Source organism: Schistocerca americana, chromosome 2 (assembly GCF_021461395.2).
Source record: "Schistocerca americana isolate TAMUIC-IGC-003095 chromosome 2, iqSchAmer2.1, whole genome shotgun sequence".
In the NCBI taxonomy this organism is placed as follows: domain Eukaryota; kingdom Metazoa; phylum Arthropoda; class Insecta; order Orthoptera; family Acrididae; genus Schistocerca; species Schistocerca americana.
Window position 1 is genome coordinate 616,748,847 of NC_060120.1, and position 19,260 is coordinate 616,768,106.

Genomic DNA, 19,260 nt, shown 5'->3' on the forward strand with positions numbered 1-19,260 from the left:
TAGTATAGCAAGGGTGTAAATAGAGCCTGGACAAAAAGGGGGTGGGGGCAGGGCGCAGCTGGATCGGATGAATTCAAATAGTCCGCTGAAAAAATCTTTTAGAAACGAACGAACTGTACAACGTGTTGTCATCTCATACCCCTTCTGCTCTGCTCGGCACAAACCCCTCCCATCGTTTCGTATCGCAACCGGTTTTCATAACTGACTACCGCTTGGATTATCAAATTTGGGCTATAATGACAGAATTTTTGGCAAATTTTTTAAAGAAATGCAACCATCGTCGTTCAAGCGGTATTTTTGTTGATCAGCGAGATTTCTGGGCGACACAAGCAAATCCAAGTGTATTTTTATTCGCTGATTTTAGTTTTTATTTGCAATGATGTACACCGCTCCGCTGCCTTGTGAAATGCTGAAATATTTCAGCCCCTAAGTTCTACCAATCTCCAAATAACAACTCTTGTGCTAACATTAATATGCCGCAGATAGGTAATTAGGCCATTACAATAGTGCGCACGTATTTTAACTTATCATAACGCTTGTGGACGAATCAAAATCGTTTCTTCTTCTTTCTTGTTACAAACTTATCCGTAGGGGAAGGTTCCCTAAAATGTCGTAACACAAAGAAAAACATCTACTGTGGGCATATTTTTCGAATTATAAGCTTTATTTTACGCAAGTTAATCTTAACAATCATTAATTACAGTGAGTCATGAAAACAAATTATATCATACCTTGTATCATTATTACAATGTATTATCAGAAAGCTTACACAATCGCACGTCATGGCAGTTGTTGAGTAAAATGACATACCCTTATGTCTTCTAAAGATTTTCACTTTTGTTTGCAAATGTCACCTGTAAACATCTTTGCACTATATGAAACCTCAGCACATACACTGTGAGCCCACACTGAACACTTAACACAACTGAGCCATAAGGGTATTTACCCAACGATTGCCATGACATGTGAATGTGTAAGCAAAAAATCAAAATATGTTTAAATATATTTGTTTGTAAATAACTTCAAAATATAAAAATCAGTTTGCAGTATTAAAAATACGCATAATAGTATGTAACCTATTAAATGCTTATTGTTTGTTTGTTTAATTTAAGTAGGCATTTACCTGCCATCAACGTCTCCTTGCTGAATCGATTGTCAATTTCAGTCCTCTTGGCTAACTCAAATGCCAGTTTCCTAATATCATTCAATGTAAGTCCAAATAGCCCGCACTCTAGGTCTTTAATATGCTGTACTAGTTCAATTTGTAGCTCTACTGGAAGCGTTTTCCCGAATCGACTTAAGTCTTTATTACTCCTACAACATGCTTTTTCTTGCCTTGTACCCTTCTTCTTAAAGTAGCTTGAGGAACACCGAACATGTTTGAGGCATGCTGCCAGTCCATTTGCTTGTTATGAACAGCATCAATACCCTTCAGCATGCTCTCTGAATCCCATGACTGGCGATTACTGATTATGTCATAAATTCCAGCCAGTGTTATTGAAATAATAATAATAATAATAATAATAATAATAATGGTAATAGTAGCGAACCACATGTTGAATTACCATGACTAGAAACGAAGCATAAACTGAGGTAGTGGGTAAAATGACATACCTGTTTCATTTTACCTCCATCGATCGTATGTAATTTTATCTGCAATTGTAGCATTTCGTGTATTAGCGCACTACTAATAAATACGAGCACCTACACACCTAGAAACATGCTTAAAATGTTGCAAAGGAAGTATTTATTCACTTTCTGAGTGAAAACAGTTATTACTCAAATGATCTAAGCGTAGTGTGTCGCACAAAAACAATTATCGCAATTTCTAAACATAACCTTCTAAACCAGTGATCTCTATATTGGAGATCACTGTTCTAAACAAACGGCCTCGCCATTTTTGGAGTAGCAGTGTCGCCAACACTAGACCATAACCTTGTGTCATAAAGCAGTGGTGGCAATAGCAAAACGCACAAGGTATGTCATTTTACCTGACTGTGTAATTTTAGGACACTTTCCCCTAATTAGAAACTATCAGAAAAGCACACAGCACAAAAATAATATACGACAACACTTACATTAAATTAAGTTAGAACAGAACTGATCATCAAAACAGAAGCTGATCTCAGGTGAGCTCAACAATGTACATATCTGTTCTTGGCTAAAGCAGGGACAGGCGAAGTCCGGTAGTGCAATCGATATATCGACAGTTTAAATCTATTAAATCTCTCAGTAGCCTTGTTGTTTGTCGATAGGGCGCGTCTCTTTTTTGTCGTATAATTGAAAATCAAAGTATAAGGCGCGATCAAAAAGTTTCCGTTCGCAGACCATACAGTCCAGAATTGGTATGCTACTCAGGCAAAATCCCGTGGGCATAGAGGCAATCATTCCACCCACGCACCAAGCTGAAGATACCCTTTTGGTAAAATACCGTACCCAGCTGCGCGAGGAAGTCCGCAACTGCCTGCAAGTACGTCTTCGTCCGAGACGCTTCGAGGCCTATTTTAAGGGACCAAAGTCGTGATATCGTACGGGGTGAGATGACTATAAGACGGGTGTTCGAGTGTCTCCCAGTTAAGTTGGCGTAATTTCTCCGTTACGACAATTGCGATATGGTGACGTGTGTTATCATGAAGTGGCAGCAGCCCTTGTTGCACCATTTCACAACGTTACTTTTCGACAGACATGCTGCTCCATACAAATACTTCATTCTTCGGTGGATGTCTACCGGTGTTTGTCCTTCGGCAACCAAGAAAAGAATAGCAGCACATGGTCCTGTATGTACAGTAATCCCTTGCCTACATATCAGTGCTTATATACCAGCATCGGAATCGCGTTACGTTACGCATACGTTGCAGCAACGCCCTGAAACAGATACTTTTTGATCTCCCTTTATAACTTCCAGTTTCATTATACGGCAGGCAGATCATTGTACCCCTGGACGTCGCCTTTGGCTACGTCCTTGTTCCCTCCATCCACTCTCCTAACCCTCGCACTGGTTTTCTGGTCTACTTGCATGCTGTAACTCGTTGCTGGTAGTAACAAATAGGCGGTGGTTTTGCTTTGAGGTGGAGTGTGATTTGACAGCTCATGGAGGGAACAAAGTTACAAGGATAACTCTGCACCTGCAGACACTTCAGAACAAGATGTCTTTGGAGCCGACGACAACAGCTTCGTTCCAGGGCATCCGGTTTGTGGAACTCCAGCACAACTATTCGTGGTTGAAAACCTACCCCAGAATTCTTCTCACACAACACGCTGTCACTTCGCGAAACTGCAACACATATGAACCTTCCATACTCGACAATATTCTCCTCTCCTCATACCTAATAAAAACGTACATGGCTCCACTGACAGGGTGTGTGACGCTCTACGGCGTTGTACGAGTGTGCTGAACGGGAGAGCCAGCTTGCAGTAAGCGCCAGGTTTCTGCGACCTGTACCTGCGTCACAAGAGGAGCGCGCGGAGAGATCACAAGCGCCAAACTTTTAACGTTACTGGAAATTAGCTGCTAAGTGTCATGAAACACTGCTCTTCAGTTCTTTCAACCGTTCCAACCTCTAAAATATACGTCAGTATTGGGCGCAAATATCAACACATGCTAAAAATACGGTCTTTTCCGAACATTATGACATGTCCTTCGATCGCTTATAGTAGCGCGCTATAGTAAACGAAAACGTGATTGGAAGACGGGTTATTTCGTAACATCCAGTGGGGTACAAGGCTGGGAATGCCAGCAAAACTTTAATATTCCCGATGGAAACTGGGATTTAGTTACCAAGTCTCATCAAATAGAATAGTATTCACGCACACGAAATTTATGTTGATAATTAGCGTAACTACACACACACACACACACACACACCACACACACACACACACACATAAACAACAAACATATGTCTTTTCTGGGCATTACAGCATGTATAAAGTTGTACTATAGTAAACGAAATTGTATCTGGGAACATTGTGCTACTCTAACTCTAATACTTCACAACATCCAGCTGTGTGAAAGGTAGGAATGCCACCAAACTTTATGCTCCATAACGATTGCGTTTACTGTCTGCCTTGTAGTCCCCCATGTGCATTATAAGCTGCTGATTTGAATACGTCGTTAAATTATGCAGGTAACAGTACTGTGCCCTCTGAGACGAAGAGCTTCTCACAGCTGTAAACTAATGAAGTTTCCGAACTTTTTGTTATTAGCAAACACCGTCCTTTTCGCTAACCCTCACAGTTGATCTTACACCATGTCGAGCTTTCTGTCCATAGCTTGGGGAGGGTGCCCTGTTGTCGATAAGAAACAGTGCCTTCCGGCGTCCTGTGAACATACACACCGTCCCTTATGTTAAAAAATGTCGTCACTTTCCAGTGTGCGAGCAGCACCTCAGTGATCTGTAAGTAGAAAGCCATGAGCTAAACACACATCATCTAGATTATTCTCTCCATGCAAACACCTGGAGTGGTAGTTGCGCATAACACTGGGAATATTCTGCGGTGTTACCCTCTCTCTCCACGCTAACTGATGCTGGTCCGGAATGACTCACCACAGTGAAGGGGAGAACATTGATTTCCTCACAGATACATGATTTAAGCACAGTGAAATGATTCTGTTGGGAGACTGGCGATCAGTATGTTCCAGGTCACTCTTGTAGCGACGGTAGCATTAGTCTATTTGGAGACATCTACATTATGACAGCAGAAGCTGCAGCGAATCACCAAATTATTGTAATCAATCAAATAACGTCTCCTCGAAAAAGGAATGTGCGATTAAATATGGAGCTCATCTTCTTCGGAAACGTCGAGTCTCCGTCTTCCACAATTTGTCTGTATGAGGAACCGTCTCTGTCTCGTGATATGAGAGCAGTTGATCGTGTGATGTGTAGCATTCGGTCTTAATGTCGATTTATACATCACTGTCTAAATAGAAAATCACTGCTGGTGTAAAACAGTGCACACAAGAACCCTCTATTTGTCTTCTTTCAATAAGGTGTATGGAAATGACTTGCTCCTACGTACCCATCAAACATAAGAATGACTATGTTTTTGCCTTAATGTAAAAGATACTGTTCCATATTGATATTTCATGTGGCTCAGATATGAGTAATAGATACATGCACGAGAATTTATTTACAGACTCTCTCTCTCTGAACTCACTTAAGCATTAACAAAAAAAATTTTTAGATCGCTGCTGGATCTATTTTATAAATCTTTTATGGATATCCATTACCTTAGCCACAGTGTTATACTTACTAGAGATATATCCAAGTTAGTTTCATTTAGGTTGAACATTCGAAGTCAATTATCATGTTCCTGATTAGTACTGCGCCTTTCAGATATCCATATATCTTTCTGCTTGTTAACATCTGTGCTGTGTTTCACCTAAGCAATGTCTCCTGATTCTGTGTAGCCTTTTTTTTTATATCGCATACATGCAGTATTGGTTAGAGCTCTTGGCAGTTACAAGGATCGATCACTCCACGTGAGGTGAGATTCAAGGTAAATGTGATATTGTCTAACTCATTATGAACAAGTACCTTTTGTGGAGTTTACTAATACTCAAGTAAAATTCGTGGCGGAATTCAGTACACAGCTGATATATATACGAATCATCATTGCTACCACCACAAGTGGACGAGCTACTGAGGTGGTATTTACTGCCCAGTGAGGGGGAGAGCGACGATGAAGTTGAATTTATATGTGAAATAATCAAAATGAATTAAAGAAATATGGTTTCATTTATTTTGTTGAGAAGAACTGTTTGTGTGTCGCCCTGTCTCTCACACACATACCTAGCATCTTCTACAAGACCAGTCACTTACAGCAATCTCCTTGCGTGTGTGTGTGTGCTTGCGTATGTTTGAGAGCATTCAAAGTTAGTGTCTGTAAATAAATTCTCGTACAAATATCTATGACATATATTTGATATGCATGAAATATCAATAGGGAACTGTGTCTTTTACATGCATGCAAAAAGACACAGTCATTTTTAAGTTCGACAGCAAGCTACCACTAAACATGTTAGTGTTGGTACTTGGGAGCAAGTCGTTTCCATATACCTGTACTGAAAGAAGGCCAATAGAGGGTTCTTGTGTGCTGTAGTTTCGTAAGCATTCTGATGCACTGTGTTACACCACCAGAGATTCTATATTTAGACATTGCTGTATAAACCGACATTGTCATCGAAAGCTACACATCACAACATCGACTGCTCTCACATTACAAGACAGAGGCAGTTTTTCTTACTGACAAAATGTGGAAGATGGAGATTCGAGGACGAGTCTGGATCGTTTCCAGAGAAGATGAGCTCTGTATATAATCGGACATTGCATTTTCGAGGGGACGTTATTTGGCTGATTGCAATAGTTTGATGACTCAATGCAGCTTCTGCTGTGATACGAGGCATATTCGGAAAGTAAGATCCGGTTTCACGCGAAATGGAAACCACTGTGAACAACGCGATGTAGCTCTGCACAGATGCGTCAGTCAGTGTCTCTAGTATGTCAGTCGATGGCGTGACGTCGCTTTTTTCAGTTCTGAGCGCATAGAGAGCTCGTAGACATGCTTACAATGCCAGTGTCTCCCGCCAATTATGTGGATCTGGTGGGAGATTTCGCCTGAAGTTATGGAGCCAGCATAATATAAATGTCACGCGTTTCTTTCTTCAAGACAAGTCTCAGCCGCATTCTGCAGGGGCAATGAAGACGCTCCTGCAGTGTTTCCGATGGAAAGTGTTTGATCACCCTCATTACAGCCCTTAATTGGCTCCCTCCGATGTTCATCTCTGCTCACATGAACCGCTGGCTATGAAGACAACATTTTGGCACAAACAACGAAAGGCAGACAGTACAACGCCACAACAAATGTCTAAGTCGGATTGGCGACTATTTAGAGAGGTAGCTGGAAGATGTGGCTGACTTCTACGAATAAAAAGTTTTTGATTTTCACTGTGGTTTCCATTTCGCAACCGATCGGACCTTACTTTCCAAACAGCCCACTTGGTATAGATGTCTCCAAAATGACTGATGCTACCCACACCACAAGAGGAACCTGGAACAGACTGATCGCTAGTCTCCTACCAGAATGATTTCACTGTGCTTAAATGATGTATCCGTGAGGATAGCAATGTTCTCCGCCTCACTGTGGCATCAGCGTGGACAAAGAGCGGAACACACCACACAATTTTCAGTGTTACGCACGATTACCAATCCACGTCTTTACATTGAGAGATTAATCTAGATGATGTTGTGTGTCTGGGTCACGGCTTTCTGTTTACAGATTGCTGAGGTGTTGCTCACAGAGTGGAAAGTGAAGATATTTTTTAACATAAGGAATGGTGTGCATGTTCACAGGATGCCGGGAGGCAGCGTTTCTTGTTGACAACAGAGCACTCTCGCCAGAGCTGCGCGCAGGAAGTTCGACGTCGCATGTTGTGAGATCAACTGTGAGGGGTAGTGCGAAAGACGGCGTTTGCTAATAACATAAAATGCGGAAACTAGATTAGCTTACAGCAGTGAGAAGCGCTTGATCTCAGAGGGCACAGTACTGTTCCCTGCTTAATTTAATGGTGTATTTAAAACAGCAGCTTACAAATCACATGGGGGTCTATAGGATCATTAGTAAATGCAATTGTGTTATGGAGCATAAAAGTTTGATGGCATCCCTGGATGTTATGAAATAAAATAACACAGTTAGAGTAGCACAGTGTTTTCAGACGCACAATTTCGTTTACTATAGCACGCTTTATACATGCTGCAATGGCCAGAAAAGACCATATGTTTATTTTGTGCGTGTGTGTGTGTGTGTGTGTGTGTGTGTGTGTATATGTGTGTGTAGTTATGCTAATTACCAACACCAATTTCGTGTACATGACTACTATGCTATTTGATGGGGCTTGGTAACTAACTACCCGTTTCCATTGTGCATATTAAAGTTACGTTTGCATTCCCAATCTTCTACCCCGCTGGGTGTTGCGAAATAACACGTTTTCCAACAACATTCTCGTTTACTATAGTTTGCGGTTATAAGCGATGGAGGGATAAGTTATAATGTTCGGAAAGACTGCATTTTCACCGTGTGTTTATATTTGCACTAAATACTGATGCATATTTCAGAGTGCCAGAAGGGATGTAACAATCGAAGAGAGGTTTTTCACACACACAAAAAAAAAACACTGTATCACTGTCAAATCAAACCCCACATCAAAGCAAAACCACCACTAGCAAAAAGTTACAATAGGCCATCAGAGTGGAGAAGCCAGCACTATGGTTAGGGGAGGGAGGAGGATAGAGATTGCATCTCCCAGCGTCCTCTACCTGTCTATTTGTAAACTTACTTAGTTGGCTCCCTGACATGTTGCTGAACACTTGCAGCTGCCTTCGCTTTTCTGGCTGAAGATTTTTATTACAGTAATTTTTTCGGTGTTTTGTTGTATTTCAGATATTAGCACTGTCTATAATGATCTGAAAGTGGGTGGTGTGGGGGGAGAGGTGTTTCGTGACTATTTGGAAGGCGAGTGATGGTTACTCACGACAATTTAGAGTTCGTAATTGCTTTAGAAGATCTTGATGCATTTTCCGCCAATTGTGCCACCGTGGCCTGTGAGTTTCGACCACGAAAGGTATTTGCCAGTTCAGTTATAAGATCTGTTATTTTAGATATTTTCGTAGTGGATGAGGTTGTCGAAGGCTGTATTGCGAACTAACTCTCAGCGAGTCCGCTGGGACAGTGTAATAGGACGAAGTCGCCAGAGAGCATCGTTTACAGGACGATAGTTGTAGAATGTTTGAAGAAATAGATGAGTGGTGTTTTCGAAGTTTTTTATCACAAGAATTGTGGTGTGAAGACCAGGTTTTTGATAGCGGATGTTGGGGACTGCCTAACCCTGCCTGAGTCCTATCACGCTGGCCGCCGCTGCGAACGTGGACCCGGCAGCTCCACACGTGTTCGCGGTGCAGTCTATGCACATTATCTATAAGCGCTTTTAGGGAGGATTTTTGAGTGAAGCAGTATTGTGAACATCTCTCATGTGATACTAAATCCAACAAACGAGAGACTAAAAATGTATCCAACGAGTTTAGGCATGAAGATACAGCAATGAGAAGCGCCAAAGAGTGGCGCCAAGGAGTAGCTTTGATCAGTGAAACACCCACTAGCTGAAGGACTGTGAATGATGGGATAGGTCATGAGAAGCACCAAAGAGTAGCTTCGGGCAGCCTAACAAACTAGCTGAACGGATACAGAGAAATTATTCTGGAAAACCTTAACACGAAATAACACTCGTTTAACGCATAATACTAAATATGACGAACAGGGACATGCACAGGAGATCATATTTCAGTGATACAAGTCTCCAGCTGGTGCAGGTATGAGGGAGGAATAGGGGTATCAGCAGTGAGAAGCATTACAGTACAGGTTTATTCAACATGAGACTGGTGTACTTCGTCAAGGACCACTTCGGAGTGTGGCAGAACACCCAGAACATTTGAATGTACACAGCTGTTGATCGTTCAGTTCTTCATCCATGACGATTAGTCAGGTATTTAGCTTTTGTTCTTGGGGGGGCAGCCCTTTCAAGAAATTGTTCCAGGCAGGCCAGTCTTTCACAGAAATACGTTTAATGGCTTGCAGGAAGCATCTGGTTCTTGAATCTTTTGTACATCTGTGACTGGTTTCTGCATACTGGAAACAGTACATCACTGTCAGCAGATAGATCTCTTTGTGTACCATCAGCAATAGGATAGAACAGGCCTGGAAGACCAGTATCCCCACCATGGGGAGAGGAAAGGAAGGGAGGAGTGAAGGTGGGAGGGAAGGCAAGTGTGGGATCCTGCCCACTTGTCTCTTATACGGTGCCAGTAGTGAGACAACAGCGATGTCACCCCAAATTGCATTGTTGCCAAATTTATTCAAGATGATGTTGATAGATGTGGCAATGTTGCATTGATGTCATGGAGAGAAGTTAAAATTTTGGCGGGAAAATAGGTCAATTGGGCTACCTCTGCTATCCTAACTCCCTCCCCCCCCCCCCCCCCAAAATGGTGAGAAGTTCAAATTTTGACAGGTAAAGAAGGCCACTTGGGCTACCTCCACAAACATAACATAATGGTGGGAATATTTTGACGGGAAAATAGGTCACTTGGGCTACCTCCACTAACCTAAGTCATCCAACCAACACATCTTCCCTGGAAGTGGCGGGAAAACAACCTACCTGTGCTGGGCTGCTGGATAGGATGGACACAAGTCTTTTTTTGCATGTAGTGTTTATTTAAACAATTTGAGTTGTTGCAGGCAGTAGCTCAATCCAGTGTGCTCACCATGAGGTCTGGAGTCCAGAGTCCAACTAACCTAGCACACAGTACTGCCACCAGAGAGAGCTGTCATTCCTCCCGCGATGTAATCCAAGATCGCCGTCTCGGGAAAAAATGGCAGGAAAATAACGCAGTCTCTGTCCCATTGCTGGGAGGGGGGGGGGGGGGAGTAGTGTACTTTATTTATTTTCAGTAGGACATTGGGACAATTTATTTAGGAATGGATTTCACGTAGTTTATTACACTGATACGAAACACTAGCCCTGTCATATTTGGGGCAAATTACATAGCCTGCAGACCTGCAAACTACTTGTAAATCACCGAAACAATACAGTACACTTATGTACATACACGCAAACGCCTCATAAACTGTCACAATAATTCATGTATAACGTTCTGCAAACATGCTCACTAATTATAAACTGTCGAAATGATGCACTGCACAGTCTACAAACCTGCAAACTACACGTAAATCACCAAAATCCTGCAATATACTGATGTAAAGGCACGAAAACAACTCGTAAATTGTCAAAAGAATGCATGTATAACACTCTGAAAACATGCTCACTAACTGAAATAATGCATTGCACAGTTAACAGACATGTTCACAAAATAATGCAACAGACATATTCACTATGAGTAAAACTGGCAAAATAATGCATGTACAAAGCTCTGCAAACATGTTCACAACGCTTAAATCGCCAAAATAATGCAGTGCACAAACACGCACTGCATGTAAAAATGCTTCCAGACTATCGTTAAGAAATTCAGTCGCAACATATCAGCGAACTGTTTCCTTCAGAGTTCCAAGGCGGAATGATGACTGGATGTATTCTTCCTAACGATCCTAATGGGACAGTCCATCCCACATGCGAGACACCTCTGGCCACACGTGTTTACCTAGCCACCATGGCTGACGTGGCTTTTATAGCCGCTTTTGTAATGTCTCAGCTTCTCTGCATGGAAATTCTTGCTCCAACAGCTCAGAATAACAGCGAATGCATTCTTCCTGATGCTCCTAACAAGGCAGCCTGTGCTACCCTTCCTGGAAATCGTGACGTCCTGCTTTCAATATAAGTCTCAGATGTGGTAAACGGTCTCACCACTAAAAGCTTTCATCATGTATGTGCATGCCTGCAAGAACAATGTTAATCGTAAAACCTCTCTTGTTGTTTGGAAAGAGAGCACTGTCTAAGCACAGACAGGAAAATCAGAACAATTACGCAAACAGAATTCAAGACACTGCCCTGCAAAAGAAAAAAAAGGCTGGAATTTTTGGTGTCCTACAGCTGTTGGTCTGGAGATGTCCTAATGTGACAATAGTGGATGAGGGACAGCATCCCATCAGAGATGGATGGTCTGCTTGAACTTGTCTTTGAACACTTGAACATCACATTACCCCCAGAACTTTCCGTTGATACCTTGCCCCCATCTTGATCGAACCATTCTGTAGAGGCTCCTATGTCCCAATACAATGGATGTCTTGTGAATGAATGGTGTATTCTGATTCGCTCTTACTGAATTTACCTGCCAAATTACTGATCTTTTTTTCAGCAGATGAAACTTTCAGCGGCAAAACTATTTTGTACAGATCGCCGTATTGCATGGACAATGAAACCCTGCAAGAGTGGTCTACAGATCATGAAATATGGGAAGACACTTCCTCAGTTACATTGCTCTGCCACTGACGACAGAAGCTTGAATATTCCAGTGTGAAACCGATTTCCAACCGGGCTATATATCACTACGTACTGTATCGATAAAGTAAACATGCAATTCGTATCCTACGCCATACAAAATCATCACTCCTGCATCCTGCTTATAGCGCAAAGACAGATAGGATAAGCACATGGATCGTATATAGTGGTTGCAGCACTAGATATTTCCCGCGAGGTTGGTAAATCATCCTCTGCAGCCGGCGGTTACAAGTCATCTGTCCCCGCACACACACTGGCCCAACGCATGATCAGAGCACCATCAGTGGACTGAGGTCACTCTCCGAACTGTTGTACAAAGGCTGCGTCGGTTCCCCCTCGATACAAAGGTGGCACTGTTTCTGGTCCCGACCTCCTTGCGTGCTTTCTAGATCCATCTCCAGACACTGGGATTACAAGAACACATATGTTTTCTCATGGTTTCCCAGAATATCATACCATTTACGCGATACTTCTCGATATCAAGCACATAGTATGCTACCGATCACTTGCACAATATAATTCTGAAGATATAGACTGGAAATTATTTCTCTAGAAACCCGAAACTTGAGTGAGGAGCAGCATGCTGTAAACCACCGAGTAACTGGAAACTCATTCTGTCTATGAAGTATCTTTATGCGAAAACTCGAAAAAGTAGAGGAAACTGATATTTCCGCTTGCGAATACCGATGTCGGTGATATAACATCATATCATCCCTATAATTTACAAAGTCAACTAAGTTGCTTCTCATGTCCAGAAAACCAGCAAACGTGTCTTCCAACCATCTTTCACCTACTATACCCGGGCCGGTGAAATATGTCACTTGACAGCTCGAATGTAGTTGGCTACACTGCGATTGCAAGGTTGCAGTAGCTGCCACCGCACACGGCCCATCTCCGAAGTACGTTTTGTTAAATGTAAGCTACAATCAACGTTTATACGTAAGTGCAACAAAGTACGTTTTTCTAACAATGGAGAGAACGACCACGGAGAGTAAGCGTTTGATAGTATATGATACCGGGAAATAACGCCTGAAGTTAATGACAATATCTATGAAAACTCGTCCAGATTGTTACAGTAAGTAATACTGCATGTAAAACGTCGTATAATAATGCGAATCTAAGCATACCAAATAACACGCTATGCACACTCATAGAAAGAAATAAAGCAAAACATATATAGCCTACCTGATTGCAGAGAGAAAAAGAATTAATTCTGCATACATTTACACTCACCAATTTACGATGTCAGTGGCGCAATTACATCCAGTTCTCCTTCACTGTCATCGGAATTGGCGCCAAAACCGTTGTCTTCGTCATCATCATCATCATTAAGAGAAATCATTAACTGTTCGTTTTCATTTATAATGCCATCTATAGTCTGTCCTTCTCTTATCAGTTTAGCAACATGGTCTACTTTTTTCCTCCATGAGGTAGCGTCTACCGTAGCAAGACCTTCATGTAGCAGTCTTTCCACTTCTGTTATAGTAAAAGTCTTGTTGTTACTTCTAATGTACGCCTTGACTTCACTCCAAACCAACTCAATTGGATTAAAATGACAGTGATAAGGCGGTAGCCTAATTACCAAGTGACCCTGTTCGCTTGCAATTTCATCTACAACGTATTTAGGCGTCACAGGCTTATTTTGTTTCACGAGCGAGTATAACAGCAGTTTTGTCATGCTCATGTCCTCAGCAATGTCTCTGGCCTGCAACTACTGCACCATAGTTTCTTTATGGTCACTAGTGGTGGGAAGTTTATCTAAAATCACGGAATGGTACGGTGCATTGTCCATCACAAAAACTGTCGGAACACTAAACTGGGGCAACAGATTTTTAAACCACTGTAGAAACCGTGGGTGGTCCTCATGATAGTCACCGGTTTTTTTCGATCGAAAAACTAGAAGTCCTTCAGGAACAAATCCGTTTGAAGATCCTGCATGGGCCACAACTAATCTCGTGATCCTCTTCCTGTTGGCTGATGACCGCTGCTATTCGGAGTATCATTTGTTCAGCATTTCTCAAGTGAGTCTCCAGCGTTGACCCAAGTTTCGCTTAACCATATGACTGAGTGTATGTCCTTTCCTACAATTTTGTGTAAGAAAATGGAACGAGCTCCAACGAACGACATGAGCTTTTTCTAGTAACAGTTTTCGTCCATCTACCTTTTTAAAACGGAAGCCCATACTTTTTAATATCATCTTAAGTGATGTTTTCCCCCCTGAGAAAAGTTCACTTTCTTTTAAAGAAATTACCAACTTCGCTATTGCGGAGTATTCTTTCCTTCCATAGTTTCCGTAGATGTGCCGACAAACTGCATTGGACAATATCTGTAACAGGACGAGGCTGCTTCTTTTTCTTGCCCGGAGTACTTAAAAACACACTGTTTCTTCCACAGAGGCTTTCTTCATCACCGTTTACTTCACTGTCTTGTAAGTCTTGAAGTAGCACCTCTTTCAAAAATGGTTCAAATGGCTCTGAGCCCTATGGGACTTAATATCTGAGGTCATCAGTCCCCTAGAGCTTAGAACTACTTAAACCTAATTAACCTAAGGACATCACACACATCCATGCCCAAGGCAGGATTCGAACCTGCGACCGCAGCAGTAGCGTGGTTCCAGAGTGTAGCGCCTAGAACCGCTCAGCCACCGCGACTGGCAGCACCTCTTTCCTTATAACTTCCTTTCACTGAGTAATGTTGTTAATATTCCAGTGTAAGAAATATATTTACAGCGCATGACATACATTCCTCCTGCAGGTTTCTCTACGATAAGCTATGGTAACAAACTGTAAAATGGAAAAACTACTTAGTTAAAATATGGATTCTGTGTGATATATACCAATGTAGCTTTCCAGAGATGTATAGCGTCAAGTGTTCACATCCTATCATGGTTCAGGAATTATACTATGCTCGCATCAGTCCTATATAAAACGATCATTAGTAACAGAGAATACCACTTACAAGGAAACAGATAAACGCATAGCAGAGACATTTGACATGTGAAATTACACGTCTGCCGCCACTAACTCTGTAAACAGGACATCTGCCAAGCAGATGTATACACATGGATTGCAGTGCCTTACAAACACCTGTCGCTAACTTAGAATCACCTTAGTTATGAAACTGAAGTCCACTTGGTGTCGCATACTCGTTCTCATGTTTGAGAATGGTTCTGGGCCAACCAGAAGACATGCAAGTACTTCATCAATTTCCCTGCATTTCGGTGTATTTTCCCACAGTTTACACTTATTTTCCGTCATCTTTCGTAATTCTATCGATTTTATGCCACTTCTACTCATGTGATCATGACATCACTTCTTGGTTCATGTTCTAAAATTGCTTGTAAATGTAGCACAGCTGCTAACACGTAGCGTAAATGAACGATTCTTCTGGTCAGGCGGCATAGCATAGCACTGTACTCGATTGCATCCAGTCGCCTCTACCCACATATTCTACATTCGCAGTGCATTTGCTCTGTTTTCTGCATGTCTGTATTTGTGCATGTGTCACGGATGCCTCTACAGACTGGTTTGAATGAGATGGGAGCAAGGTACTATGGAAAGTTAAGAGAGTAATGTGATGTACAAGTGTTCAAGGACAAGTTGAAGCAGACCACCCATCTCTGGCGGGATGCTGTCCCTCATCCACCATTAGGACATCTCCAGTCCAACAGCTGTAGGGCGCCAAAAATTCCAGCCATTTTTCTCTTTTGCAGGGCAGTGCTTCAAATTCTATTTGCATAATTGTTCTGATTTTCCTGCCTGTGCTTAGACAGTGCTCTCTTTCCAAACAACAAGAAAGCTTTTATGATTAACAGTGTTTTCGCAAGCGTGCAGATACGTGGTGAAGGCTGTTAGCGGTGAGAATGTTTACCATTTCTGAGACTTATGCTGAAAGCAGGATGTCACAATTTCCAGGAAGAATAACACAGGCTGCCTCGTTAGGAGCATTAGGAACAATACATTTGGTGTTATTCTGGGATATTTTTGTAAAAATCTCCTGTTTGGGCAAGAATTTCCATGCAGACAAGCTGAGACACCACGAAAGCTGCTACAATAACAAAAGCGACTGTTAACTAGTTCTGCAACACTTTACAATTTCTGAGAGGAAGACTTGGCTCTTATTTACATAGACAGGAGACGTCACTATAACACTGACAATCTTCTAGCTGCATCTGTGAGGGTGAGCCACTAAGCAAACATGTCACTCCGCATTGGACCCGCAGCTATGAAAGCCATGTCAGCCGTGGTGGCTAGGTAAACAACACCCCAGGGAGAGCCACCGTGTAGAGTAAATTTGGCAACAATGCACAGTAGTATCATTTCATCCTTGCCCCACTACTGCTCTGTGTAGTCAAATTATTCGGTCAAATTGTCGAATTCTACAAACCAGTTGCTAAGAACTGTGCCCCAATGACATGCCACATTGTCATTCATAAAAATTCCATCGCTGTTTGGGAACATGTCCATGAATAGCTGCAGTGGTCTCCAAGCAGAAAAACAAAACCATTTCCAGTCAATAATTGATTCAGTTGGACCTTTTGGTACAAAGCATATTGTGTAAGGGAGGTAACGCTACATCTTATAGAGATCTCATCAAGAATTTTGGAGTTCTGCCGAGTACATTTAATCCTTAATGGTTTTTGCTGCACACAATAAAAATCAGTTTCAGATGAACTGTGATTTTTAGATTTACAGTACGAGACACATAAATAATTTTTGTGTAGACTTCATCTCCATGTCTAGGGTTCAGAGTGAAGTAATGTACAAAGGTGCATAGCTCCTATCTAACATAAAGCAATAAATTAGGACTCACTGTTATTTCAAAAGAAAATTAAAAAGAGCTCATTAGCCACTCCTTCAACAAATTATATGACTATCTAAATTCAAAGATTGAAAATCCCTGTTAGCTGCATGGAAAATATCATGTTCGTAACGATGCTACATGGGAACTGGGAAGTAGTTGTGTGTAACTTGATTTTATTTCAATTTGATCCTGTATCAACTGACTGTTTACAACAAGTGTATATGTAATATGGGAGATGCAAGAATAGATAACATTCTGTGTCACTTGTTTCCTGAAGAGTCTTCCTGAACCTAGTGATAGAAAAGAAGTATATTTATGAATTTAATTTGCTAGGTGATCTCTAACACTGTAATATTCCTTTCCACTAGGTAGTATTTAAGCTTTTGTGCACAGGTATGGTATTTACAGGATCCTGCAGGTTTTTGGGTGTATGTATCATTAACATGATACCTGAGTAATGTGATACTTTTTCAAGGGTTGGCAATGGTTGGGGGGGTTGGCAACTGTTGTTACAGATGAAAGCAACCACTTTCTTTTAAAAGTAGCAACGTAATTGTGTAAATTTTCAGCTACCACAAGAAGTTATGGAAGATTTTTAACATAACTGAGGAAGCAACAACTTGTTTTCAAACTGGCAGCTTTCTTTGTAATTTACTATGTTACATTTAGATGATGTAAGCAAAAATAGTAGAAAACATCATAGTGATAATCTGTTCTTAATGCACTGTACAGATTAAGATTTTATGAGTTTCTTGTTTTCTGTTATTGTATATCATGATATCATGACTTGTTCTACATCCCTGATGATTGTCCTTCTTGGTGGAATCTATGGAACATCAGAAATGAATGACCATATTGTAAATCATGGCAGTGAAGTGATGACCTGAAATAGTCTCTATGTTACAGATGCATGCAATTAGAGCATATAAATAATAGTAAAAAGTGTTCTTAATGGCTAAAATCACAGAGTATCTACATTTTTCTGATAAACTAGTTGAATTATCCCCTCTTTTCCTGGTGTGACAGAGCGTCATGGAGATGTTCTGAAATGGAGGTGCTGTTTTCTGATAGGAGTTTCTAAATGTGCTGTTGCAGGAGCTAAGTGAATTGCGATGCTGTGGCTGCCTGTTGGTGTCATTGTCTTCTGTGCCAGCACTGCCACAGTTGCGCCTACTTGATCTGTCAGATAACCTGCTACAACAGAGAACATTCCCAGCAGCAGAGGCCTCACGCCTCTGGCCAGAGCTGCGGGAGCTGTCGCTTGCGGGAAACGGACTGACGTCAGTACCAGTGACAGCACTGCCGGAACACCTTGGCACCATGTCACTGGCACGTAATGAGCTGGCTGGGCTGGGTGCACTCAAACTGCCCTCGTGGCTGCGTGAGCTGGACTTGTCTACCAATCCACTTGCATCTTCTGCTGTTACTCAACTTCTACAGGTCTGCATGTCAGCTTCACATACTGCACAGAAAATCATAAATGTCTTCTTAGAGGTCTGGCTAGAAAAAGCAGTATTTTATGGCTTTTATTTTCATTCTCTATTTTCAAGGGTTAATTATTTATGTGTAAGACAGGGTCCAGTCACCCACGTTCTAGATCAAAGGGCAATAACCACTTACAGACAGCAGGAGGCAGCACTATCAGTGAAAGGTACATAAAGTGTGTTGTGGGAAAGCAGAAATCAGTGTAGTTATTGTCATAATGTGGAAATGAAGCTTTCTATCTGATGTCCAAATGGGCATGAATGTTGGCTTTCGGCCAAGGTTGGAAGCATTTGCAAAATGGATAAGCTTGTAAACTGTTCATGTGCTGCCATTGTTAAAGCATACCAAGCATGCCAAAATGGTGCTATCCAAAAGTGGTGCCAAGGCAACTGGTGCATCGCAGGCCATAGACAACAGGGCTAAATGACAGCTGCAGAGATGTGTACGGATGATACACATGCAACTGTTAAGCAACTGGCAACACAGATGAACCTTGGGTTACCAAAATGTCTCCTTAATGGCCATTCAGCAAACATTGCTGCATATGGGCCTCCTCAACAGGCACCTGGTTCATGCATCCCTGTTGTCTGCTGTTCAGTGGTGATGAAGGCTGGGATTTGCATGCCATGGCATGTACAAGGTCTGTTCAAAAAATTTCACAACTTTGTCCACAAATCGACTCTGTTATTCCCAGCCATCAATATTTGTCTTGAATATTGACATGTTTATTTTTCTAATGCAGTGCAGTCTTCGTTTGCTTTTCGACCGCATGTTGTGCCCACTTTGAATGCACTGACAGTGTGTGCTTACACCAAGAGAGTGGTTCATACTACAGTGCTTCCCTGCCTGAAGTCTTATTTCTGTTTGCTCCAAGAAAAGTCAGCATTCATTATTTTCTTTGTTTTTTGTATTTAACTGATGATCAGTAAAATCTGTATTTATTTACATTTTGTAAAGCATGTGGA

The 19,260-nt window shown here is 41.7% G+C and overlaps 1 protein-coding gene across 1 annotated transcript in view; it reads left to right on the forward strand.

Annotated features, from left to right (window-relative positions):
* LOC124594256 (insulin-like growth factor-binding protein complex acid labile subunit) overlaps positions 1 to 19,260 on the forward strand; it is a 236,441-nt gene that overhangs the window by 175,193 nt on the left and 41,988 nt on the right. Inside the window, exon 5 of the mRNA XM_047132619.1 lies at positions 17,906 to 18,250. Within this exon, the coding sequence (XP_046988575.1) occupies positions 17,906 to 18,250 (345 nt within the window). The remainder of the gene's footprint in view (positions 1 to 17,905; positions 18,251 to 19,260) is intronic.